Source organism: Sarcophilus harrisii, chromosome 1 (genome assembly GCF_902635505.1).
Source record: "Sarcophilus harrisii chromosome 1, mSarHar1.11, whole genome shotgun sequence".
In the NCBI taxonomy this organism is placed as follows: domain Eukaryota; kingdom Metazoa; phylum Chordata; class Mammalia; order Dasyuromorphia; family Dasyuridae; genus Sarcophilus; species Sarcophilus harrisii.
Window position 1 is genome coordinate 472,513,209 of NC_045426.1, and position 20,666 is coordinate 472,533,874.

Below are 20,666 nucleotides of genomic sequence, written 5' to 3' on the forward strand. Positions count from 1 at the left end.
AAAGTATAAAAATGAATGATAATAATTCATAATAGGTAATAGATGTATTATGTATTTTCTGTGTGCATATAATAATACTAATTATTGGGAAGATGTTACAAATACAAGCAAAACAGTTCCCATCCTCTGGGTACTTAATATAATGTAGAAAATATAAATATTTTTGTGCCTATGTATCCATATTTCCATAACAATCTTTAGGGTTGCTCATTTTAAAAAAATATATTGCAAGATTGAGGATACATTGTCATCTCACTAACTAGAGGCTTGTTACATCTCAGTGTCCTCTTTGCAATTCTTCCTTCATAGAGTAATCAAGCTCATCTTCCCAAAATGGAAGTCTGACTATGCTATTCTACTCAGGAAGATTGAATAATGCCTCAGCAATTTAAAGATAAAATTAAAAATTAAAAAAAAAATCTAGTGTTTAAAGCTTTATGTGATATTATTACACTTTACTCCTCCTCACCTTTTCTATATTGTATTTTGGGTTTATTCCTGCTCACATATTCTATATGCTCTGCTGTGTATACTATTTCTTGTGCATGACTTTACATATTTTGTCTCCATGTCTTTTTAGAGACTATTTCCCCATATCTGGAGTAATCAACCAATACTGCTACCTTTTGAATTCTGTAGTTCCACATTTGACTCAGCTCAAATGTCATTTTCCTCAAATGCATTTTCTTATTTATTTACCTATGTATTTTACTATCTATCTCTCATTTGTCTTTTTATCTAATCTAGTCTGTATTTACTTCTCTGTGAACATACATTGTTTTATCTCTAGCAGACTATAAACTTCTTGAAGACAAGATCTGTCTCACATTTGTATTCACAATTAGTATAACATTTAGCCCTGAGCAATTCATTTTTCCATCAATTTCCAGTTATGTCTGATTCTTAATGATTCCATAACAGGTTATTTATAATTACATACTGATTGATTATATATTAACCTGATCAGAAAGATGCCTTATAACATTTGTTCTCAACTTTCACTAAAGTCCTCTTTCAAGTTGTTACATAGAGATAAAATTGCTCTTTAGAGGTTATGTTAGGGAGACAGAGCCCTAACATGTCAAGTTGGACAGGTATTATATAGTTCCTTGAGAGAGCCATCTCCATTTATTCTGATCTATATCTTGCCATTAAATCCAAATTGCTGAGAAAGTAAGGCTAATGACTTTGCACAGCCCTCCCTCACTTAAATTCAATTCATTTGCATTTCACATAATCACCTCCTTGATGTCATGGTCCTCTTTGAGAATAAAGTACAAAGGAAAAATTCTGTGACCAATAGTAGTAGCAACTGCCCCACTGGGGACCCAAATGAAATTGGTCAGTTGAGTAACTTGGCTGTTCTTTTTTTTCCTTCCTTCTTTCCTTGTTTTCTATTTCCTTCCTTTCTTTCTTTTTCCTTTCCTTCCTTCCTTCTTTTCTTTCTTTCTTTCTTCCTATCCTTTTCTTTCCTTTCTTTTCTTTTTTTTCTTTTCTTTCTGTTCATAATAGGGTATCATACCATATATCATACTATAATAGGGTATCATGTCCAAAGGAATATAAGTTTTGATTACTGAAGCCTCACAAGATCTTCGGGTTTATGGGATAAATTTTTTTCTTAAGTTCTATGCTTTAAATCTCATTGATTAATGAACAATAGGTGCCAGGGCAAGTCTCACTTGGTTAATGTTTAGGCCTTGGTGGCTCAGAGTGAAAATGAATGTGGATGTCAATTGTGTCTGTTTTGGCTAGAAATCCTGAGGCTCTTCAGCTCCCAGATTGATTTTTTTAACTAGTAAAAAAGGCCATCTATGCCTCAATTCTTACTAAACTTAGTAACTTATTTGGCATTGCTTCAATCAAACTGAGGCCTTAGCTTAAAAAGCCCAAGATCTTCCATTGCATCTGGGACCCCATCTCTAGTCATCTTGATGTTATCTTGCCACTGGTGCCAGATGGCTTTGGAGGAGAAAGTGAGACTGGTGACTTTGCACAACTTATCCTCACTTAGATCCAATTTATTTTTATGTTTTGGCACCATTTACTTGATGTTATGGTTATCTTTGTGAATAAAGGACAAACAAATCCCTAGAGAATAAGAAAAGATCAACAATTTGAAGGCCAACAACTTCTCTCTCATGTCTTTGGAAAGCTTTGCCCTTTCTTATATATTTTAGCCATTTTCTACCTATCAATTTTCTCTGTTAGAGAAAGAAAATACTTTGCATGAAACTGATCACCACATTTCCCCAGTAAATAAAACTGAATTATGGTGGTATTTATAATAAATCTCATGAGATCTCATGAACATTCTTCCGCTAACTCTACAATTATTTTATGTCACCAGGGAACATCTTGAATGATATATTAGGTCTCTAACAAATGGCTTTGAAGTAGCAAAATTTTAACCTTTTTTACATGAACATCAGTTTATAACATCTGTTGGTATTTAAAAAATAAAGAACTAGAGAGATGATCATTTCCTCATTTGCTTTCATGGATATATGTATATGAGACCCATAAATGGGGCAAAATGAGCTATTAATTAAATAAATTCTAATGAAAAGAGATTTAGGGGCTTAAGACTTAGCTCACTATGGAAATAAATAAATGGGAGTTCTTGCTAAAGATGCTTGATCATGGCACTGATCATAATAAATGACTAGATAAAGAAAAATGCAGGCTGTATTTCTACACTTAATGAAGTAGATTGTTTTTGATTTGGCACTTCATGAAACTTAACTTTGAAAAATCTGTACAGACCACCTTGCCCTAAAATTCCAACACATATGAATAGAGTAAAAGTAAGTAGCAATAAGATAAAACTGAGAATCATAGAATCTCAAAACTGAAAATAGCCTCAGCTATTTTAGTAAAAAGAACTCCATAGCGTTTATGCAATCCTATACCTTTACTGAAAAACATCTAATGAAGGGGCACTCAATACATGCTGAAATTTCCCATATCATATTTGAAGGGCTTGCTTAGTTTCTTTTCCCCCCTCTGAAATAAAGTTTAAACGTGTCTCTATGCAACTTATACCCCACTGTTCCTAAATCTGCTTTTTGGGTCCCATCAGTTGAAACTATTTTTCACATGGCAGGCCCTCAAATACTAAAAGATATCTATCAATTTCCCTTAGGTTTCCCTTCATCAGGCCAAACATATCCATCTCCTTCAATTGACATCAAAGTCCTTATTCATCTTTTCCCTGTGCTTCAGGCTTCATTCTAGAATATTTGTCTTTTCAGTGTCCCAGATTTGATTCAGGCAGAGTATATCTGGACTCTTAACTTCTCAATGTAGTACACTGTACCTATCTTATTGCAATAGAAATTCAAGCTAGATTTTTTTGATGCTTGAGTCACATATTGAGATACTTATCCACTAAAATTTAGATATTTTATTGAGTGCTCTTTGAAATAGAAATTTAGTGAAATGCAATTTTGCATTTTTGAATTGACAATGTTCAAGAGGTCAGGTTTGCCTTATTTTGACATTATTTATTATCACTGTTTTCAAAGTCCTACAAGATGAGATAAGAAAACATTATAAAATCAACATAAAAATCTTGAACTAAACAGAAAGTGAAGCATTACATGTCTTGATATAATAATCATTGAAAAAAATCTTTTCCACACATTCAATATTACAGTGAGTATATGTCCCCCCAAAATAGATATATAAACCTATCCTTATCCCCTTGCTATGCATATACTTAGGCATACTACATAAATATAACAATAAGTGGAGGCAAGATGATAAAGTAAAGCTATGAAACTGTTTGAGCTCTCTCAATTTCCCTTCAAAACTACATAAAATCAAGCCTCTAAATAGTCTGACAAAATTAAATCACATTGTAGCTGAAGATATATTGGAAGGACTTCAAAAAAGGTCAGTCTTTCTGAGGTGAAAGGGTATTTTGCCCCTGGAAAGAAAGTGAGAAGGTCTTAATCACAACAAATCAGCAACTAAGACCCTTAGTTCTAACTTAATAGGGGAACAGTCCCAGTCATAAAGCAAATTCTAGGAAACTAGACTATGTCCTGAAAAGAGCAAGCAAAACTATCTCCTTCAAACACAAGGAGGTCCTATACTCAAAGTCAAGACTCAAAGCCACACAGAAAGCTTGGGACAGCAAACACTTTATCCCAGGAGCAGAGCTCAATCATAAAAGCAAAACAGAGGGAATACCAAAGGAAAAGAAAAGAAAATAAAGAAAATGAGTAAGAAATAGAAAAGAACCTTTACCAAAAAAAAAAAAAAAAAAAAAAAAGCTATTATGGTGACAAGACAGACTAATACACCAATAATTCAGATGAGGACAAAATGTCTACAGAAGAAATCTCAGATATGAATTGGTCTCAAGCCCAAAGAGGCTTCTTGGAAGTGGTCATAAAAGACTTTAAAAGGTAAATAAGTGAGGTAGAAAGAAACATGAGAAAGGAAATGAGAGGTATGCATAAGAGAGTCAACAGCTTCTAAAAGGAAGGGAAAAAAATTGATTGAACAGAACAATTCTTTAAAAAATACAATTGACCAAATGCAAAAAAAAAAAAAAAACTAAAGAAAATAACTCCTTCGAAAGCAGAATTAACCAAATGGAAAATGAGATACAAAAGCTAACTGAAGAAAACCACACAATTAAAAACTAGAATGGGGCAAATGAAAGCTAATGACTTTATGATACAGCAAGAATCAGTCAAAGTAAAAATAATTAAAAATGGAATAAAATGTGAAATACCTCATTGGAAAAACAGCTGACATGGAAAAGAGAACTAGAAGAGACAATGTAAAAATCATTGGCCACCTGAAGGCCATGACCAAAAAACAAAAAAAAAGAAAGAAAGAAAGAAAAAAGAACCTGTATAACATCATTAAAATGATCACCAAAGAAAATTGCTCCAATATCCTACAAACTGACAGGGAAAGTCTCATTGAAAGATTCCATCAATAATCTTTGGAAAGATATCCCACAAGGAAAACCACAAGGAATATTGTTTCAAAACTCTAGAACCACAATATCAAGAGAAAAAAAAAAATATTGTAAGCTGCCAAAGAAAAACAAATCAAGTATCAAGGAGCAATAGTCAGGATTACACAAGATCTGGCATGTTCTACAATAAACAATAGGAGAACCTGGAATACCATATTTCAGAAGGCAAAGGACCTAGGCTTACAACAAAGAATTAACTACCCAGCAAGACTCAGCATCATCTTTCAGGGAGGTGATGGATCTTTAATAAAGTAACAGAACTTCAATCATTTCTTTTGAAAAAGACCGAACTAAACAGAAAATTTAATCTACAAACATAGGATTCAAGAGAAGCATAGAAAGGGAAATATATGTTATTTAAAGATTAAACGGTTTACATCTCTAGATGGGAAAATGATATTTGCATCTCTTGAGAGCAGTATCTGTCACTGGGGCAGACAGAAAGGGCCATTTACATAGACTAAGAATATGATTGTGAATGGACTCTGATGTGATGATATCAAAGAAAAAATCATTAAGGGATGGAAAAAGGTCTGAACTGGGAAAAGAAAAGAGAGGTATAATGGAAAAATTACGACACATGAAGAGGCAAAAAGACTTATTACATTAGAGGAAAAGAAGGGAGAGAGATGAGCATTGTCTGAAGCAAGATAACATCAGTTTTGGTTCTAAGAGGGAATAACTTAATCATTCAGTTAGGTATAGAAATTTATCTAACACTATAATGAAGTAGGAGAAGAAAGAGGAAAGAAAAGGATGGGTCAGGATAGAAGAAAGGGCAGAAACATACCAAAAAGGTAAGAGAAGGGGGAAAGGGTGATAGAAAATAAAGTAGTTGGTGGGGTTAAAAAACAAAATACTACTAAGGACAGAGTGGAAAGAGGAACAAAAGTATATATAGGAAAGAAAATAGGATGGAAGGAAGTACAGAGCTGGTAATTATAACTATGAATGTGAATGGGATGAACTCTCCCATAAAAATGAAGTGAATAGCAGAGTGAATTAGAAAACAGAATCCTTGAATGTGTCATTTACAAGAAATACATTTGATACAGAGAGACACATACAGAGTAAAGATAAAAGGAAAGAACATAATTTATTATGCTTCAACTGAAGAACAAAAAGCAGGGATTATAATTCTGATTTCAGATAGAGTAAAAGTTAAAAAAACTTATTAAAAGAGATAAGGAAGGAAATACATCTTGATAAAGGGTATCTATACACAATGAAGTAGTAATGATAGTAACTGTATATGCACAAAGTGGTAGAGCAAACAAATTCCTAAAGAAGATTTTAAGCCAGTTATAGGAAGAAATAGACAGTAAAAGTATACTAGTGGAGGACCCCAACCTTCCCCTTTCAGAATCAGACAAACTAACCACAAAATAAATAAGAAAGAAATAGGAAAGTTATTAGAATCCTAGAAAATCTAGATATGATAGGCCTCTGGAGAAAATTCAATAGAGACAGAAAGGAATATACCTTTTCCTTAGTAGTACATGGCACCTACACAAAAACTGACCATATATTAGGCCATAGAAACATCACAATCAAATGCAGAAAGGCAGATATAGTAAATACTTCCCTTTCAGAACATAATGCGATAAAAATTATATTCAATAAAAGGCCAGTAAAAAGTACACTAAAATCCAATTGGAAATTAAATAATCTAATTCTAAAAATAAATGAAATGGTCAAACAACAAATCAGAGAAGTAATCCATAATTTCCTCCAAAAAAAATTGAAAATAATGAGACAACATACAAAAACCTACAAAATATAGGCAAAGTAGATCTTAGGGAAAATTTTATATCTCTAAATAGCTACTTGAATAAAAGAAAGAAATAGCATAGCAATGAATTTGACATACAAAGAACAAATTAAAACCTCCCAATTAAATACCAACTTGGAAATTCTGAAACCCAAAGGAGAGATTAATAACATTGAAACTAAGAAAACTATTGAATTAATAAATAAGAGTCCATTTTATGAAAAAAACAACAACAAAATATATAAACCTTTGGTTAATTTGATTAGAAAAAGGAAAGAAAAAAATCACCAGCATCAAAAATGAAAAGGGTGAATTTACCACTATTGACAAAGAAATTAAAGCAATAAATAGAAGCTATTTTGCCCAATTGTGTGGCAGCAAGTCTGACAATATAACCAAAATGGATGAATATTCACAAAAATATAAGTTGTTTTTATTAACAGAACAGGAAATAAATTACTTAATTAGTGCCATTTTAGAAAAATAAATTGAAAAAGTCATTAATGAAGTCCCTAAGAAAAAAATCTCCAGAGCCAGCTGGATTCACAAGTGAATCCTACCAACCAATTAATTCCAATACTATATAAACTATTTGGAAAAATAGGTAAAGAAGGAGTCCTTTTAAAATTCCTTCTATGACACAAGTATGGCACTGATACTTAAACCAGAAAATGTCAAAATAAAAATAAAAAAAGAAAGAAAATTACAGAGCAATCTCCCTAATGAATATTGATGCAAATATTTTAAATAAAATATTAGCAAAGAGTTTGCAGCAACTTATCAACAAGACAATACACTGACTAAGTAGGATTTATACCAGCAATGCAGGGTTATTTTGGTATGAATAAAACTATTACTATAATTGACCATATCAATGAGAAAACAAACAAATCATATGATAACAAGCATGCCGATTATCACCACTATTATTCAATATTGTACTAAAATACTGGCTCTGGCAATAAAGAAAGAAAAAGAAATTAAAGTAATGGAGAAGAAAATGAGAAAATAAAACTATCACTCTTTGCAGATGGTATAATGATATACTTGGAGTATCCAAGAAAATCATTCAAAAGCATCCTGGAAACTGTTAACAACTTTAGCAAAGTTGCAGGATATAAAAAAAGCACACACAAATAATCAGTATTCCTATATATTACTGACAAAGCCCATCACCAAGAGATAGAAAGAGAAATTCCATTTAAAGTAAATGTAGACAAAATAGAATACTTGGGAGTCTGCAAACACAAACCCAAGAACCACATGAACATAATTACAAAACGCTTTTCACACAAGTGAATTTAGATTTAAACAATTTGAAAATTATCAATTGCTCATAAATAGGCTGAGATAATATAATAAAAATGATAATTCTGCCTAAATTAGACAACTTGTTCAGTGATATACCAATCAAATTGTCAAAAAATATATTTTTTATAGAATCTGGAAGAAGAAAAGGTAAAAATATCAAGGGCATTACTGAAAAAAAAATACAAATACTATTGGCTTAGCTGTAATAAACATAGAACTATATTATAAAGCAGCAGTTATCAAAACCAATTTAGTCCTGGCTAAGAAATAGAGTAGTGGATTGATGGAATTGATTACATAGACATTACACAATAACCAAGGCCTATAGTAATCTAATATTTGATAAACCCCTAAAATGCAGCTTCTAGAATAAGGAGTAAATATTTGATAAAAATTGCTGGGAAAACTGAAAAACAATATGTGAGAAACTTGGCATAGACCTACATCTCACACTTCTTACCAAAATAAGGTCAAAATGGGGACATGATTTGGATATAATGGATGATGCCATAAATAAATTAGGAGAAAAGGAGATAATTTACCTATTAGATCTTTGAAGAAGGGAGGAATTTATTATCAAAGAAGAACCAAACGACATTATGAAAGGAAAAATGGACAACTGTGATTACATTAAATTAAAAAAAAAGAGTTTTGCACATACAAAACTAATAGAAACAAGATTAAAAGGGAAATACATAGTGGGAAAAAATCTTTATAGCCAGTGTTTCTGATAATGGTTTTATTTTTAAAATATATAAAAAACTGTGTCAAATTTATAAGAATACAAGTCATTCCCTAATTGATAAATGGTCAAAGGATATGAACAATTTTCAGATGAAATTGAAACTATCTATGGTCATATTAAAAAAATACTCTAAATCACTATTGATTAGAGATATGAAAATTAAAACAACTCTGAGGTACCACCTCACACCTCTCAAATTGGCTAAGATAACAACAAAAGAATGATAAAAATTAGAGGGAATGTGGGAAAATAATAGAGGGAACATTAATGCATTGTTGGTGGAATTGAGAAATGAATTGTAGAGCAATGCGATTACTAGGTTTGTATCCCAAGAAAATCATAAAGGAGGGGAAAGGACTCATGTGTGTAAAAATACTTATAGCAGCTCTTTTTGTGGTAGCAATAAATTGGAAAATGAGTAGATTCCCATCATTTGGGTAATGGTTTAAGAAGTTGTGGTATATGAAAATAATGGAATATTATTGTTCTATAAAAAATGATGAACAAACTGATTTTAGAAAAGCTTGGAAAGATTTACATAAACTAATGCTGAGTGAAATAAGTAGAACCAGGAATTCATTCTATCCAACAACAGCCAAGATGATGTGATGATCAACTTGGTTCTTCTCAATGGTTCTGTGATCCAAAGTAATCCCAATAGACGTTGGATAGAAAATGCTATCTGCATTCATAAAAAGAACTGGGGAAACTGAATATAAAACAATACGTGCAATGTCCACTTCTTTTTCTCTTTCTCTTTTTTTTTTTTTGTTTCTCCAATGTTTTGCTCTGATTTTTCTCTTCCAACATGATTCATAAAACAATGTGTATTAAAAATAAATAATTTTTTTTTTAAAAATAAAAATTTAAAATTTAAAATGTAAATATAACAATGTCCATGACCATTTTAAAGGATGGTATATGATATAGAAAATGGCAATATGTCCATTATAATTATTATAATCTAATTGGCTTTCCTTCATTTAGATATTCTACTGATTTTTCAAGGTGACACAGATGCCACTGTCTTTGTGAAGGTTTTTCAAATTTCTTCAGTGTTATATTGAATCTTGACTCTTGTCTATCCTAAATCATATTGTAATTTTATATGTATATTTTATACTACTTTATAGATTACAGGTTCTGTCTAGAAAAAAAAATTGACTTACCCATTTTTTGTATATTACTCATATCCTTACAAATGATAGGTGTTTGGTCAATATTTGCAAAATTCAGTTGAATTGCAGGGAGAAAAAAAATTGGAGAACCTTTCGGGAAGGAATAATGATGATTTTTTTCTCTCTTTAGATCATTTGGTGCAAATTTGGGGAAATTAAAAAGGAAATAATTTTGAAATCATCTTCCCTAACACTTCACTATTTTCTTGTTGTATGTTTTAATTTGTTTGATTTGTCTACATGAAGCTACAACTTCATGCTTCTTCCTAAAGTCAATGTGACTTTTGTATTATTACTCTTAGTACAATTAATAATAATAGTCCTTTAGATATATACACTCTTTTATAGCTCAGAATGCTTTGTAATCAATAATGCTTTGAAATATTAATGAATAACAAAATCAAAAGGACATGTAATTAGAGATAATCATACTTAGAAGTGTAACTACACACACACACACACACACACACACACACATTCCTATATTATCATAATAGCAAAATGAGTTCCATAGTAGTTCAGATAATTGAGAATAGCATCTGCTATATTAGATACTCAGAGAGACTTTCAGCATTGGAGAAAGGCAACCATTACAAGAGTGAAAATCCAGCAGTAAAGTGTGCTTATGCTTCATGGAATTGTAGAAATGGAACAAATGTATTGCATGTTCCATATTTTCTTTTACATGTGATGCTTTGGTTTTTACAAATTGGAATATTGGCTTATACATGTAGATTTTTGAGGGTATTAGATCTTCATGATATGTACATAGTAAATATGGTATTTAATCCATTGCCAATTTGTGCAGGTTTTCAGAAAATCTCCCCCCCCCCAATACCTGTCTATTCTTCTATACCTCATTTTCCTACACAGTCATGCTTTCTAGTAAGATTATACCTAAGTCTGCCCTAATCTTTGTTATGAGCTACCCAATTACTAATGTCAATTTTGAACAATAAGATATATGCTTCCATGTAAAAAAATCATAAATAAATTGTCTATGTTAAGTTTATTGAAATTATTCTTTGATATTGGCTTTTATACATTAACTTTTCTATTAAATTTGAGTTTGGTTGAAAGTACTGAAGATTTGCAAGTTTATTAAATGTCCATCTTTGTTTCATTCATCATTATGGATAACTTTCATGCATATGATATTTTTGGTCACAGGTCTACTTCTTTTGATCGCAAGTATATATGATTCTAGGACCTGCAATATTTTATTGTGGCTACTGATAAGTTTTGTACAATTCTAATTGTAGCTCCATTATATTTGAATTGTATTTTTTGTTTTGTTTTGTTTTGTTTTGTTTTGTTTCTTGCAAAGTATTCTTTTTGACAAGAAGATTTCAAAATTTGGCAATAGCATTCTTATGTGTTTTTCACAAAAGATCTCTTTGAGGTAATCATTTGAATTTTTTTTCTATTACTACTTTCATGTTCTATCACTTCAGTGTAATTTTCTTTGATTATTTCTTGCATTATTGTGTCAAGATTCTTTTTATTTTGATCACAGCTTTCAGGTAGTTATATTCTCTCTTCTTGATTTGTTCTCCAAATTTCTTGTTTTTCTTTAGTTTCACATTCTGTTCTATTTTTTCATTCTTTATATTTTGTTTGCCATTTCTTGAATTCTCATAACTTTACTGGCTTTCACTTGTCCAATTCTAATTTTCAAAGAATTATTTTCATCATTAAGATTGTGTATCTTCTTTTCTGACTGGTTAACTTTTTCTTTTCATAATCTTGTTTTTTCTTGGATGGCCTCTATTTATTTAGTTAGTTTTTCTCAATCTATTTAATTTGATTTTTAAAGTCTTTTATGAGTTCTGTGAATTCTTGCTGGGCAGGGAGCCATTTAACATTACTCCTTGAGGTAGAAGATCTTTTTCTTCAGTGTCCTCCTCTGAAGATGAACCTTGGTCTTCTCTATTCCTATAGTAAATTTCTGTGGTTGGGTTATTTCTTCTTTACTGGTTCATTTTTTTAATGAGAAGTAAGCTCTAATCATGGGGTGGAACAATAATTCCTCTAGCTTCACTTCATCTCGATCCTCTGATCTGGAACCCTCAATCAAAAGTTTCCTCTTCCTGCAGGTGCCAACAGCCAGCAGCTTCCCTGTCTGCCTTTGCATTAATGGATGTTAGCTTCTTCTCATCTAGGGCTGGGTCTCTGCAATACAGCTGGGACTGGCATTCCTAAGCAGCTGAGGTTCCTTCGGTCTTCCTGGACTCAGACCTGCAACTCCACACAAAGGTGAAAGAAGGTGAACATTTCTGTGGTTCCTGCTGAGGCTCCAGGAAAACCCAATTCATCCTAGGACTCCTTACTTGGTGATTCTGCAAAACTAGCCTGGAGGGATTTGTTCTTCACACTGGTTAATTGCTGACCTCAAGTCTTTCTTTGGATCTTCTTGGATAGCATCAGGGGGATCCCTGTTCTGCTCCAACTCTGCTTGGTTTTTCTCCAGTCTATGTTCACCCTGAGGCACAAAATTATCTTTTTTGTGGGGAATCTGGAGAGCTTGAAATTTGCTGACCACCATCATCCCAGAATCCTTCTTGCCCTCTTATTTGAATATAAATGATTTTCAATAGGTAATTTATTATTCTATGCAGAAGGTTTAATTCAGAATAATTATGCAAACTTCGGTGATGGAAAGGGTGGTGGAAGGAAACAAATGGGAGGCAGAGTGAAATAAGATGATTAAAAAAAAAAAACAGAATAACTTGAGGGGATTTTTTTATACTTGGTCTACACCTCTGGTGTTGACCTCTGCCATGTTTGTTTGTTTGTTTAATAATAGTACCAACTTAGACTATCAGTATCTTTTTAGAATTTTGTCTATGAATTTTCTTTTCCCCCTAGCTTTTCAAACATTTACAGACTCTATCCTATAGAATATAAAACTAATAAACCTGCCAATATCACCCTGAAATTCTTTAATATAAGCATACTTCATTTTGTTATAATTCGCTTTATTATACTTTGCAAATATTGTTTGTTTTGTTTTTTAATTGGAGGTTTGTGGTAACCCTGCATTATATAATTCTATTGAAACTATTTTCTTAATAGTGTGTGCTCACATCTTATCTCTTTGTCACATTTGGGTAATTCTTACGATATTTCAAACTTTTTCATGATTTTGATGATGTTTAACCTTTCATGTCTGACTCTTCATGCCTCCATGGACTATAGCACTATAGATCTTTCTATACTCCCCTATCCATCAAAATAAGTCCAAGTTCATATTTGTTGTTTCCATGATATTATCTATCCATTTCAACCTCTGCTAGTCCCTTTTCCTTTTGTCTTTTATCCTTCCTGAAATCAGAATATTTTCCAATGAATCCTTTCTTTCTATTTTGTGTACAAAGCATTTAAGTGTTCACTTTAGGATCTGTTCTTCCATGAGAAGTATGAATTAATTTATTTAAATATTGACTGGTTTGATCTCTTTGCTGTCCAAGGGACTGTCAAAGTCTTCTCCAGCACCACAATTCAAAAACATCAGTTCTATCACACTTGTAGTTTAACTTTTATGGCCACATATTGCTATTGGAAAAAAAAAATTCTTTGCCTGTATGAATGTTTTATAGGTAGCCAAAGTCATGTTTCTGCTTTTTAATATGTTCATTATTATTATATTAATTATGATCACTTGTGATTAATCATCTTTAATATTTCTATTGTAATTGTTTGGGGATAACACCAATGACAATTATATAAAAAGGTGAACTTAATTGACAAATATTACATATATTCTGGCTGTTCTACAAATCAGTTATTCCACTATCTTTCTCCTCAGGCCACTACAATATTGAAGAATATTATATAAATTTAGTTGATGAAGTAATGGGAAGGGTTGAGAAGATTGACTCCAATTTTGAAAAAAAAATATTTTATTGTGGGTAAAATGTTATCAAGTAGCATCACACGCTAAAGAGAAGTCTTTCATAAAGAGCCAGTCAATGTGGCAAACTTCATTGTTGTCTTATTTTAAGAAATCGCTACTGATACTCCAACCTTCTCTAACCACTATCCTGATCAACCAATAGCGATCAACATCAAAGCAAGACCCTCCACCAGCTAAAAGTTTACTACTTGCTATAGCCTCATATGATGGATAGCATTTTTAGACATTATGTATTTTCAATTAAAATATTTACATTGTTTTATAGACATAATACTATTGCTCATTTAATAGACTATAGTGTGGTATAAAAATAATTTTATATACTCTATAAAACTAAAAATAAAATGTGTCCCATGGTTTACTGCAATATTCACTTTATTGCATTGATCTAGTATTGATCCTGCTATATCTACAGGATATGTGTAGAGGGCTGAAAGTATTGGGTTGATGCACTGAGATGGGGACTGCTGAGTGTTTGAGGCTAACTACTGATTGGACAATATTCTATGGGCATATGCTTGGAAAATGGTCCTTTCCACTATCCGTGCTGGTTCAATGATTGGTGTATAAAGGATTGTAGGAGGGAATAAGAGGTGGAGTAAAGCTAGCCAGGGACACACACTCTCAGCAGTAGACTAGGGGGAAGGGGGGCGCAGAGATTCTGCTTCCATCCTGTTCAATCCTGCGTCTAAGACCAAGAATAAATACGGACTTTTGCTTATCCTGACTCTGGCTGATTCTGGGGTGTCCTGCGTGTTAGCAGGTCATTACAGATATGTCTCTACTTGAGTCAAGAAAGCATATATTTAATTGCATTTAATAAGCATAGCAAGCATAAGAGTATATATATTGAGCATAACTAACATTTGTCATGAACTCCTGCTGGCCATGTACTGGTACCTTGTGGAAAAAGTACTTTGTTCTGGTCCTGGTAAGTAAGGTCCTATAAGATAGCTTAGAGTAAAATGATAACCCTTTTGGTTATCCACCCTTTCAGCTATCCAAAATAGTTGCAAAGATAGAATTGGAATTGGCTACTTTGTGGAAGCTCCAAGCAATGCTTATGCACAATTAAGTCTAGACTGAAACTCAAGAGAATTTTACAATAGTTTTTATTCAATATGAATGGGAATCCTTCCAATCATTTAGGTTCATACTTACATTGTGCTTTGTGAGGTTTGAAATATTTGTTGCTATTGCTTGTAGCCAATCGATGCAGTCTTCAGTAGAGAGACATTGAATTATTCCACTGCAAACCCCATCCACAGCAATTACTTGAAATGCGTTCTGTCTGTCAATATTCATAAAAGATCAGATCAGAAAATAATCTTATTTATCTAAACATTCATCTCTTTGCAACACTTGTTGGAAATATTTTATTCTTAACAGTGTAATAAAAGCATTTGATAAAATCCAGCATCCATTCCTAATAAAAACACTTGAGAGTATAGGAATAAATGGACTTTTTCTTAAAATAGTCAGGAGCATATATTTAAAACCATCAGTAAGCATCATATGCAATGGCGAAAAACTGGAATATTTCCCAGTAAGATCTGGAGTGAAGCAAGGTTGCCCACTGTCACCATTACTATTCAATATTGTATTAGAAACACTAGCCTCGGCAATAAGAGTCGAGAAAGAGATTAAAGGAATCAGAATAGGCAGTGAGGAAACCAAACTATCACTCTTGCAGATGATATGATGGTATACTTAGAGAACCCTAGAGATTCTACAAAAAGCTATTAGAAATAATCCATAACTTTAGCAAAGTTGCAGGTTATAAAATAAATCCCCTATAAATCCTGCAGCATTTTATACATCACCAAAAATCCAACAGCAAGAGATACAAAGAGAAATTCCATTCAGAATAACTGTCGACAGCATAAAATATTTGGGAATCAATCTACCAAAGGAAAGTCAGGAATTATATGAGCTAAATTACAAAAAACTTTCCACACAAATAAAGTCAGACTTAAACAATTGGAAAAATATCAAGTGCTCCTGGATAGGTCGAGCAAATATAATAAAGATGACAATACCCCTAAACTAATCTATTTATTTAGTGCTATACCAATCAGACTTCCAAGAAAATATTTTAATGATCTAGAAAAAATAACAACAAAATTCATATGGAATAATAAAAGGTCAAGAATCTCAAAAGAATTAACGAAAAAAAATCAAATGAAGGTGGCCTAGCTGTACCTGATCTAAAACTATATTATAAAGCAGCAGTCACCAAAACCATTTGGTATTGGCTAGGAAATAGATTAGTTGATCAGTGGAACAGGTTAGGTTCACAAGACAGAATAGTCAACTATAGCAATTTAGTGTTTGACAAACCCAAAGATCCTCACTTTGGGATAAGAATTCATTATTTGACAAAAACTGCTGGGATAACTGGAAATTAGTATGGCAGAAATTAGGCATGGACCCACACTTAACACCGTATACCAAGATAAGATCAAAATGGGTCCATGATTTAGACATAAAGAATGAGAATATAAACACATTGGAGGAACATAGGATAGTTTATCTCTCAGACTTGTGGAAGAGGAAGAAATTTGTGACTAAAGACGAACTAGAGACCATTATTGATCACAAAATAGAAAATTTTGATTACATCATATTAAAAAGCTTCTGTACAAACAAAACTAATGTAAACAAGATTAGAAGGGAAGCAACAAACTGGGAAAACATCTTCACAGTTAAAGGTTCTGATAAAGGCCTCATTTCAAAATATATAGAGAGCTGACTTAATTTATAAGAAACCAAGCCATTCTCCAATTGATAAATGGTCAAAGGATATGAACAGACAATTTTCAGATGATGAAATTAAAATCATTACCACTCATATGAAAGAGTGTTCCAAATCATTATTAATCAGAGAAATGCAAATTAAAACAACTCTGAGATACCACTACACACCTGTCAGATTGGCTAAGATGACAGGAAAAAATAATGATGAGTGTTGAGGGATGGGAAAACTGGGACACTGATACATTGTTGGTGGAGCTGTGAACGAATCCAATCATTCTGAAGAGCAATCTGGAATTATGCCCAAAAAGTTATCAAACTGTGCATACCCTTTGACCCAGCAGTGTTTCTACTGGGCTTATACCCCAAGGAGATACTAAAGAAGGGAAAGGGACCAGTATGTGCCAAAATGTTTGTGGCAGCCTGTTTGTAGTGGCTAGAAGCTGGAAACTGAGTGGCTGCCCATCAATTGGAGAATGGTTGGGTAAATTGTGGTATATGAATGTTATGGAATATTATTGTTCTGTAAGAAATGACCAGCAAGATGAATACAGAGAAGCTTGGAGAGAATTACACGAACTGATGCTAAGTGAAATGAGTACAATTGATTATTTTGAGTACCACTATTAGGACCCCTGCCTACACAACCTCTTGCTAGAAAATACACTCTCCCCATTCCTCCCTCCCCCTCCTCAGAGGCCTGAAACTCAAGGATCCCCAGGCTGGAAAGATCATTATAGACGTCAACAACGATACTGTATGAAGATGTAATTTGATGAAAGCGGATTTCTTTGACAAAGAGACCTAATTCAATTTCAATTGATCAATGATGGACAGAAGCAGCTACACCCAAAGGAAAAAAAAAAAAAAAAAAAACACTAGGGAAATGAATGTAAACTGTTTGCATTTTTGTTTTTCTTCCCGGGTTACTTCTACCTTCTGAATCCAATTCTCCCTGTGCAACAAGAAAACTGTTTGGATCTGCACACATACATTGTATCTAGGATATACTAGGACATATTCAACATATATAGGACTGCTTGCCATCTAGGGGAGGGGGTGGAGAGTGGGAGGGAAAAAAATCGGAACAGAAGTGAGTGCAAGGGATAATGTTGTAAAAAAAAAAAATTACCCAGGCATGGATTCTGTCAATAAAAAGTTACTATAATGAAAAAAAAACAAAACAAAAAAACAAAAACAAAAAAAACAATGTGATACACACATTCTAAACTCACATTTGATTGCTGTACTATTTTATAAATGCCTAAGTTTGAAAATGGAAGAGTAAAGATCAATTTAGGCAGTACACAAATTCAAGACAGTAGAAACTGTTCTTGAAGGAAAAAGAAATATTTGCCAGAGAAGTGTTAATTATGTTCATGGCAGAGGTCTGAAGAAAATTTAAATAACAAACAATGCAGAATTAACCAGGTAAATTTACATAGGAGAAGCTATGTCATTATATCTGTCTGCTTTTAAAACCACTCATTGGTTTGTAGTGTCATCAAATACTTACCTGGGGAGGTCATTGAAATAATGGTTATAAAGAGAGACCTAATTACACTAAACTAATAAAATAGAATCACAGAAATATAGGATTTAGGTCTGGAAAGTGACTTTGGAGATCATTTCTTCTAACCTTTTCCTTTTACAGAAAAGTTTTATTTTGTTTTGTTTTGTTTTATTATTTACTACTTAACTTTGGATAAATTGCTTAACCTTTCCAGGCTTCAACTTCCCCAACTGTAAAAAGAATTTAGACAGTGATCTTTTAGGTCTCTTCATGGATAATAATGTCTTTTATCTCTTGTGTAAAGTTTGTGATTTTCAGTAATGACCAAAGTTTTCTTTAGAATGAAATGAGCAGTGTTTAAGTACCCCTCATGGGCTTTCATTGATTATGTTTTTGTTTAAGAAAATGAAATGATCCTCTTCTAAATTGCTTATGAAAATGCTGTAGAATTCCAAGTTACTCCACACAGCTTTAATGATTTCATTTTACATTGTGCTTTTGTATTGTTTGGACATAAGCTAGGCACAACAGAAGTGTGAAAGACATTGAAATGAATGGAAACCATCCAAGCCTTTCATGCCTCTCTGTTCCACTATGTGCATTTGCCATAGCATATTGAATTGCATAACAAACCATGTTTAAGTTCCAAGCAATTACAAAGCAGTAGAAAACTTCTGCCATTCAGTGTTCAAAATGCTATAAAAGTTGTACACATTTCTCAGTTTTCAATAAACATCCTTTTTGGCTTTCATCCTAAAAAAGCTTTGGAAGTGAAGATCCATGGATATTAGATATTATTTCATTTCCCAAAACAAACAAATTTAAAAAAATACAAAGCATATGGTAGGTACAGAATGCTTCATTAGGCATTCTGCCACTCTCCTCCTCTCTGTGTTCAATTCATAGTTTATAACTTGGGCTCACAGTGATGCCATTGGAATGTGAGACTGCACACTTATCCAAAGTTCATTTTGTTTTCATGTGAGTCCTAGTTCTGAACTCCTGGGTATATATTTTCCAATTTTCCTTTCATAAATCAGAGATATTCTACTCTTCAGGTATACCTGTGCCTCTTATAAAACATATAAAAATCTACCTCAGCAAGAAATATATAAAAATATATTTGTATTTATTTTGAGTTTATCATGAGGCAAAACTATTTGTAGCCAGAGGAGACTAAGGGAAACAATCAATAATTACATAACTTTCTTGGCTTCAAGGACAATGATAAGCAGAATGAAATATTTCAAAACAAATAAACTTCAGAATTTAATTAATCACTTTATAGAAATATAGAACTAATGGATGAATGGTGATATGTACATTTATCACCTCTTTTTTTTTTTTTTTTTTTTTTTTGAGAGCAGGAATTCTTAACCTAGAGTTGATTAGCTTTAAAAAAAAAAACAAAACCTGATAAATCCCCCCCCCCAAAAAAAAAAAAATAAAGTTGTTTTCTTTGTAATTCTGTGTATTTTATTTTATGGATTTAAAAATATCATTTTGGGAAAGGGTTCATAGGAATTACCAGACTTCTATAGAGATCCATGAAATAAAAGGTTAAGAAATTCTAACTTAAAAGGCATCATGTAGCTGGAAAAAAAAAGCATATTTTAAAAAATTACGACTTTTGTAAAACAAATACATCTGGGTAAAAAAAGTATTGATATATTATGTATTAATATCTGATTCAAATAATATTCATTTAGATCAACTTTTGGACTATAAAATTATGCAATATCCCTATATAGTCATAATTATATATAAACATATGAGTAGCAAGATGTAAATAATTTCAAAATGAATTTATAACTCATAAATTATATATAAGCCACTATATCATTTTTCTTACTCTCTTAATCAACTTTTCTTTATTTTGAAGTAAATTCTTTTTGATATGCCAAATGAATTAACTCAATTTTTTTTTTAACTTAAATTTGGTCTCTTGTCCATGACTTTTTCAAGTGACTAGATGGATTAAGAATCCAGAAAGTATACTTTTACCACCTTTTTGACCACCTAATTAAACAAAGTGGATAGATCATAGTCTTCTTATATTTCAATTTCCTCACATTATATTACTGCTGTCTGCTGTGATGTACTCAAAGTAATGTTGATTGGTCTTGCAATACTAACACTGTGAACTATTTTTGGCTCATAATTTTCAAAGACTCATGTGTATTCTAGAGATAGGTATTACAAAAGGAAAAAAAAAAAGATTGAATTTAATTTCAAAAAGACCAAATTATTGGATGTGAAGTAAATGGTAATAATTAATTTATTTAGTTAATAGTTTATGAAAATCTTTTCTGAAATCAATATCTTCCATTACCTATTTATTTAGTATAAAGGGACATTAAACTTTAACAAAGTTGGCTATCCTCTTGAGAACATTCAAACTGTTTAAATGATTCTTTCTCAAAAAGAAATATATTTGGTAGAAAACTACCTGTAGAGGGCCAGAACTTTGGAGAAGTAT

General features: G+C 32.1%; 1 protein-coding gene across 2 annotated transcripts in view; it reads right to left on the reverse strand.

Annotated features, from left to right (window-relative positions):
• SNTG1 (syntrophin gamma 1) overlaps positions 1-20,666 on the reverse strand; it is a 786,808-nt gene that overhangs the window by 379,295 nt on the left and 386,847 nt on the right. For both annotated transcript variants that reach the window (XM_031946419.1, XM_031946418.1), the window contains one exon: positions 15,082-15,211. In XM_031946419.1, the coding sequence (XP_031802279.1) occupies positions 15,082-15,211 (130 nt within the window). The remainder of the gene's footprint in view (positions 1-15,081; positions 15,212-20,666) is intronic.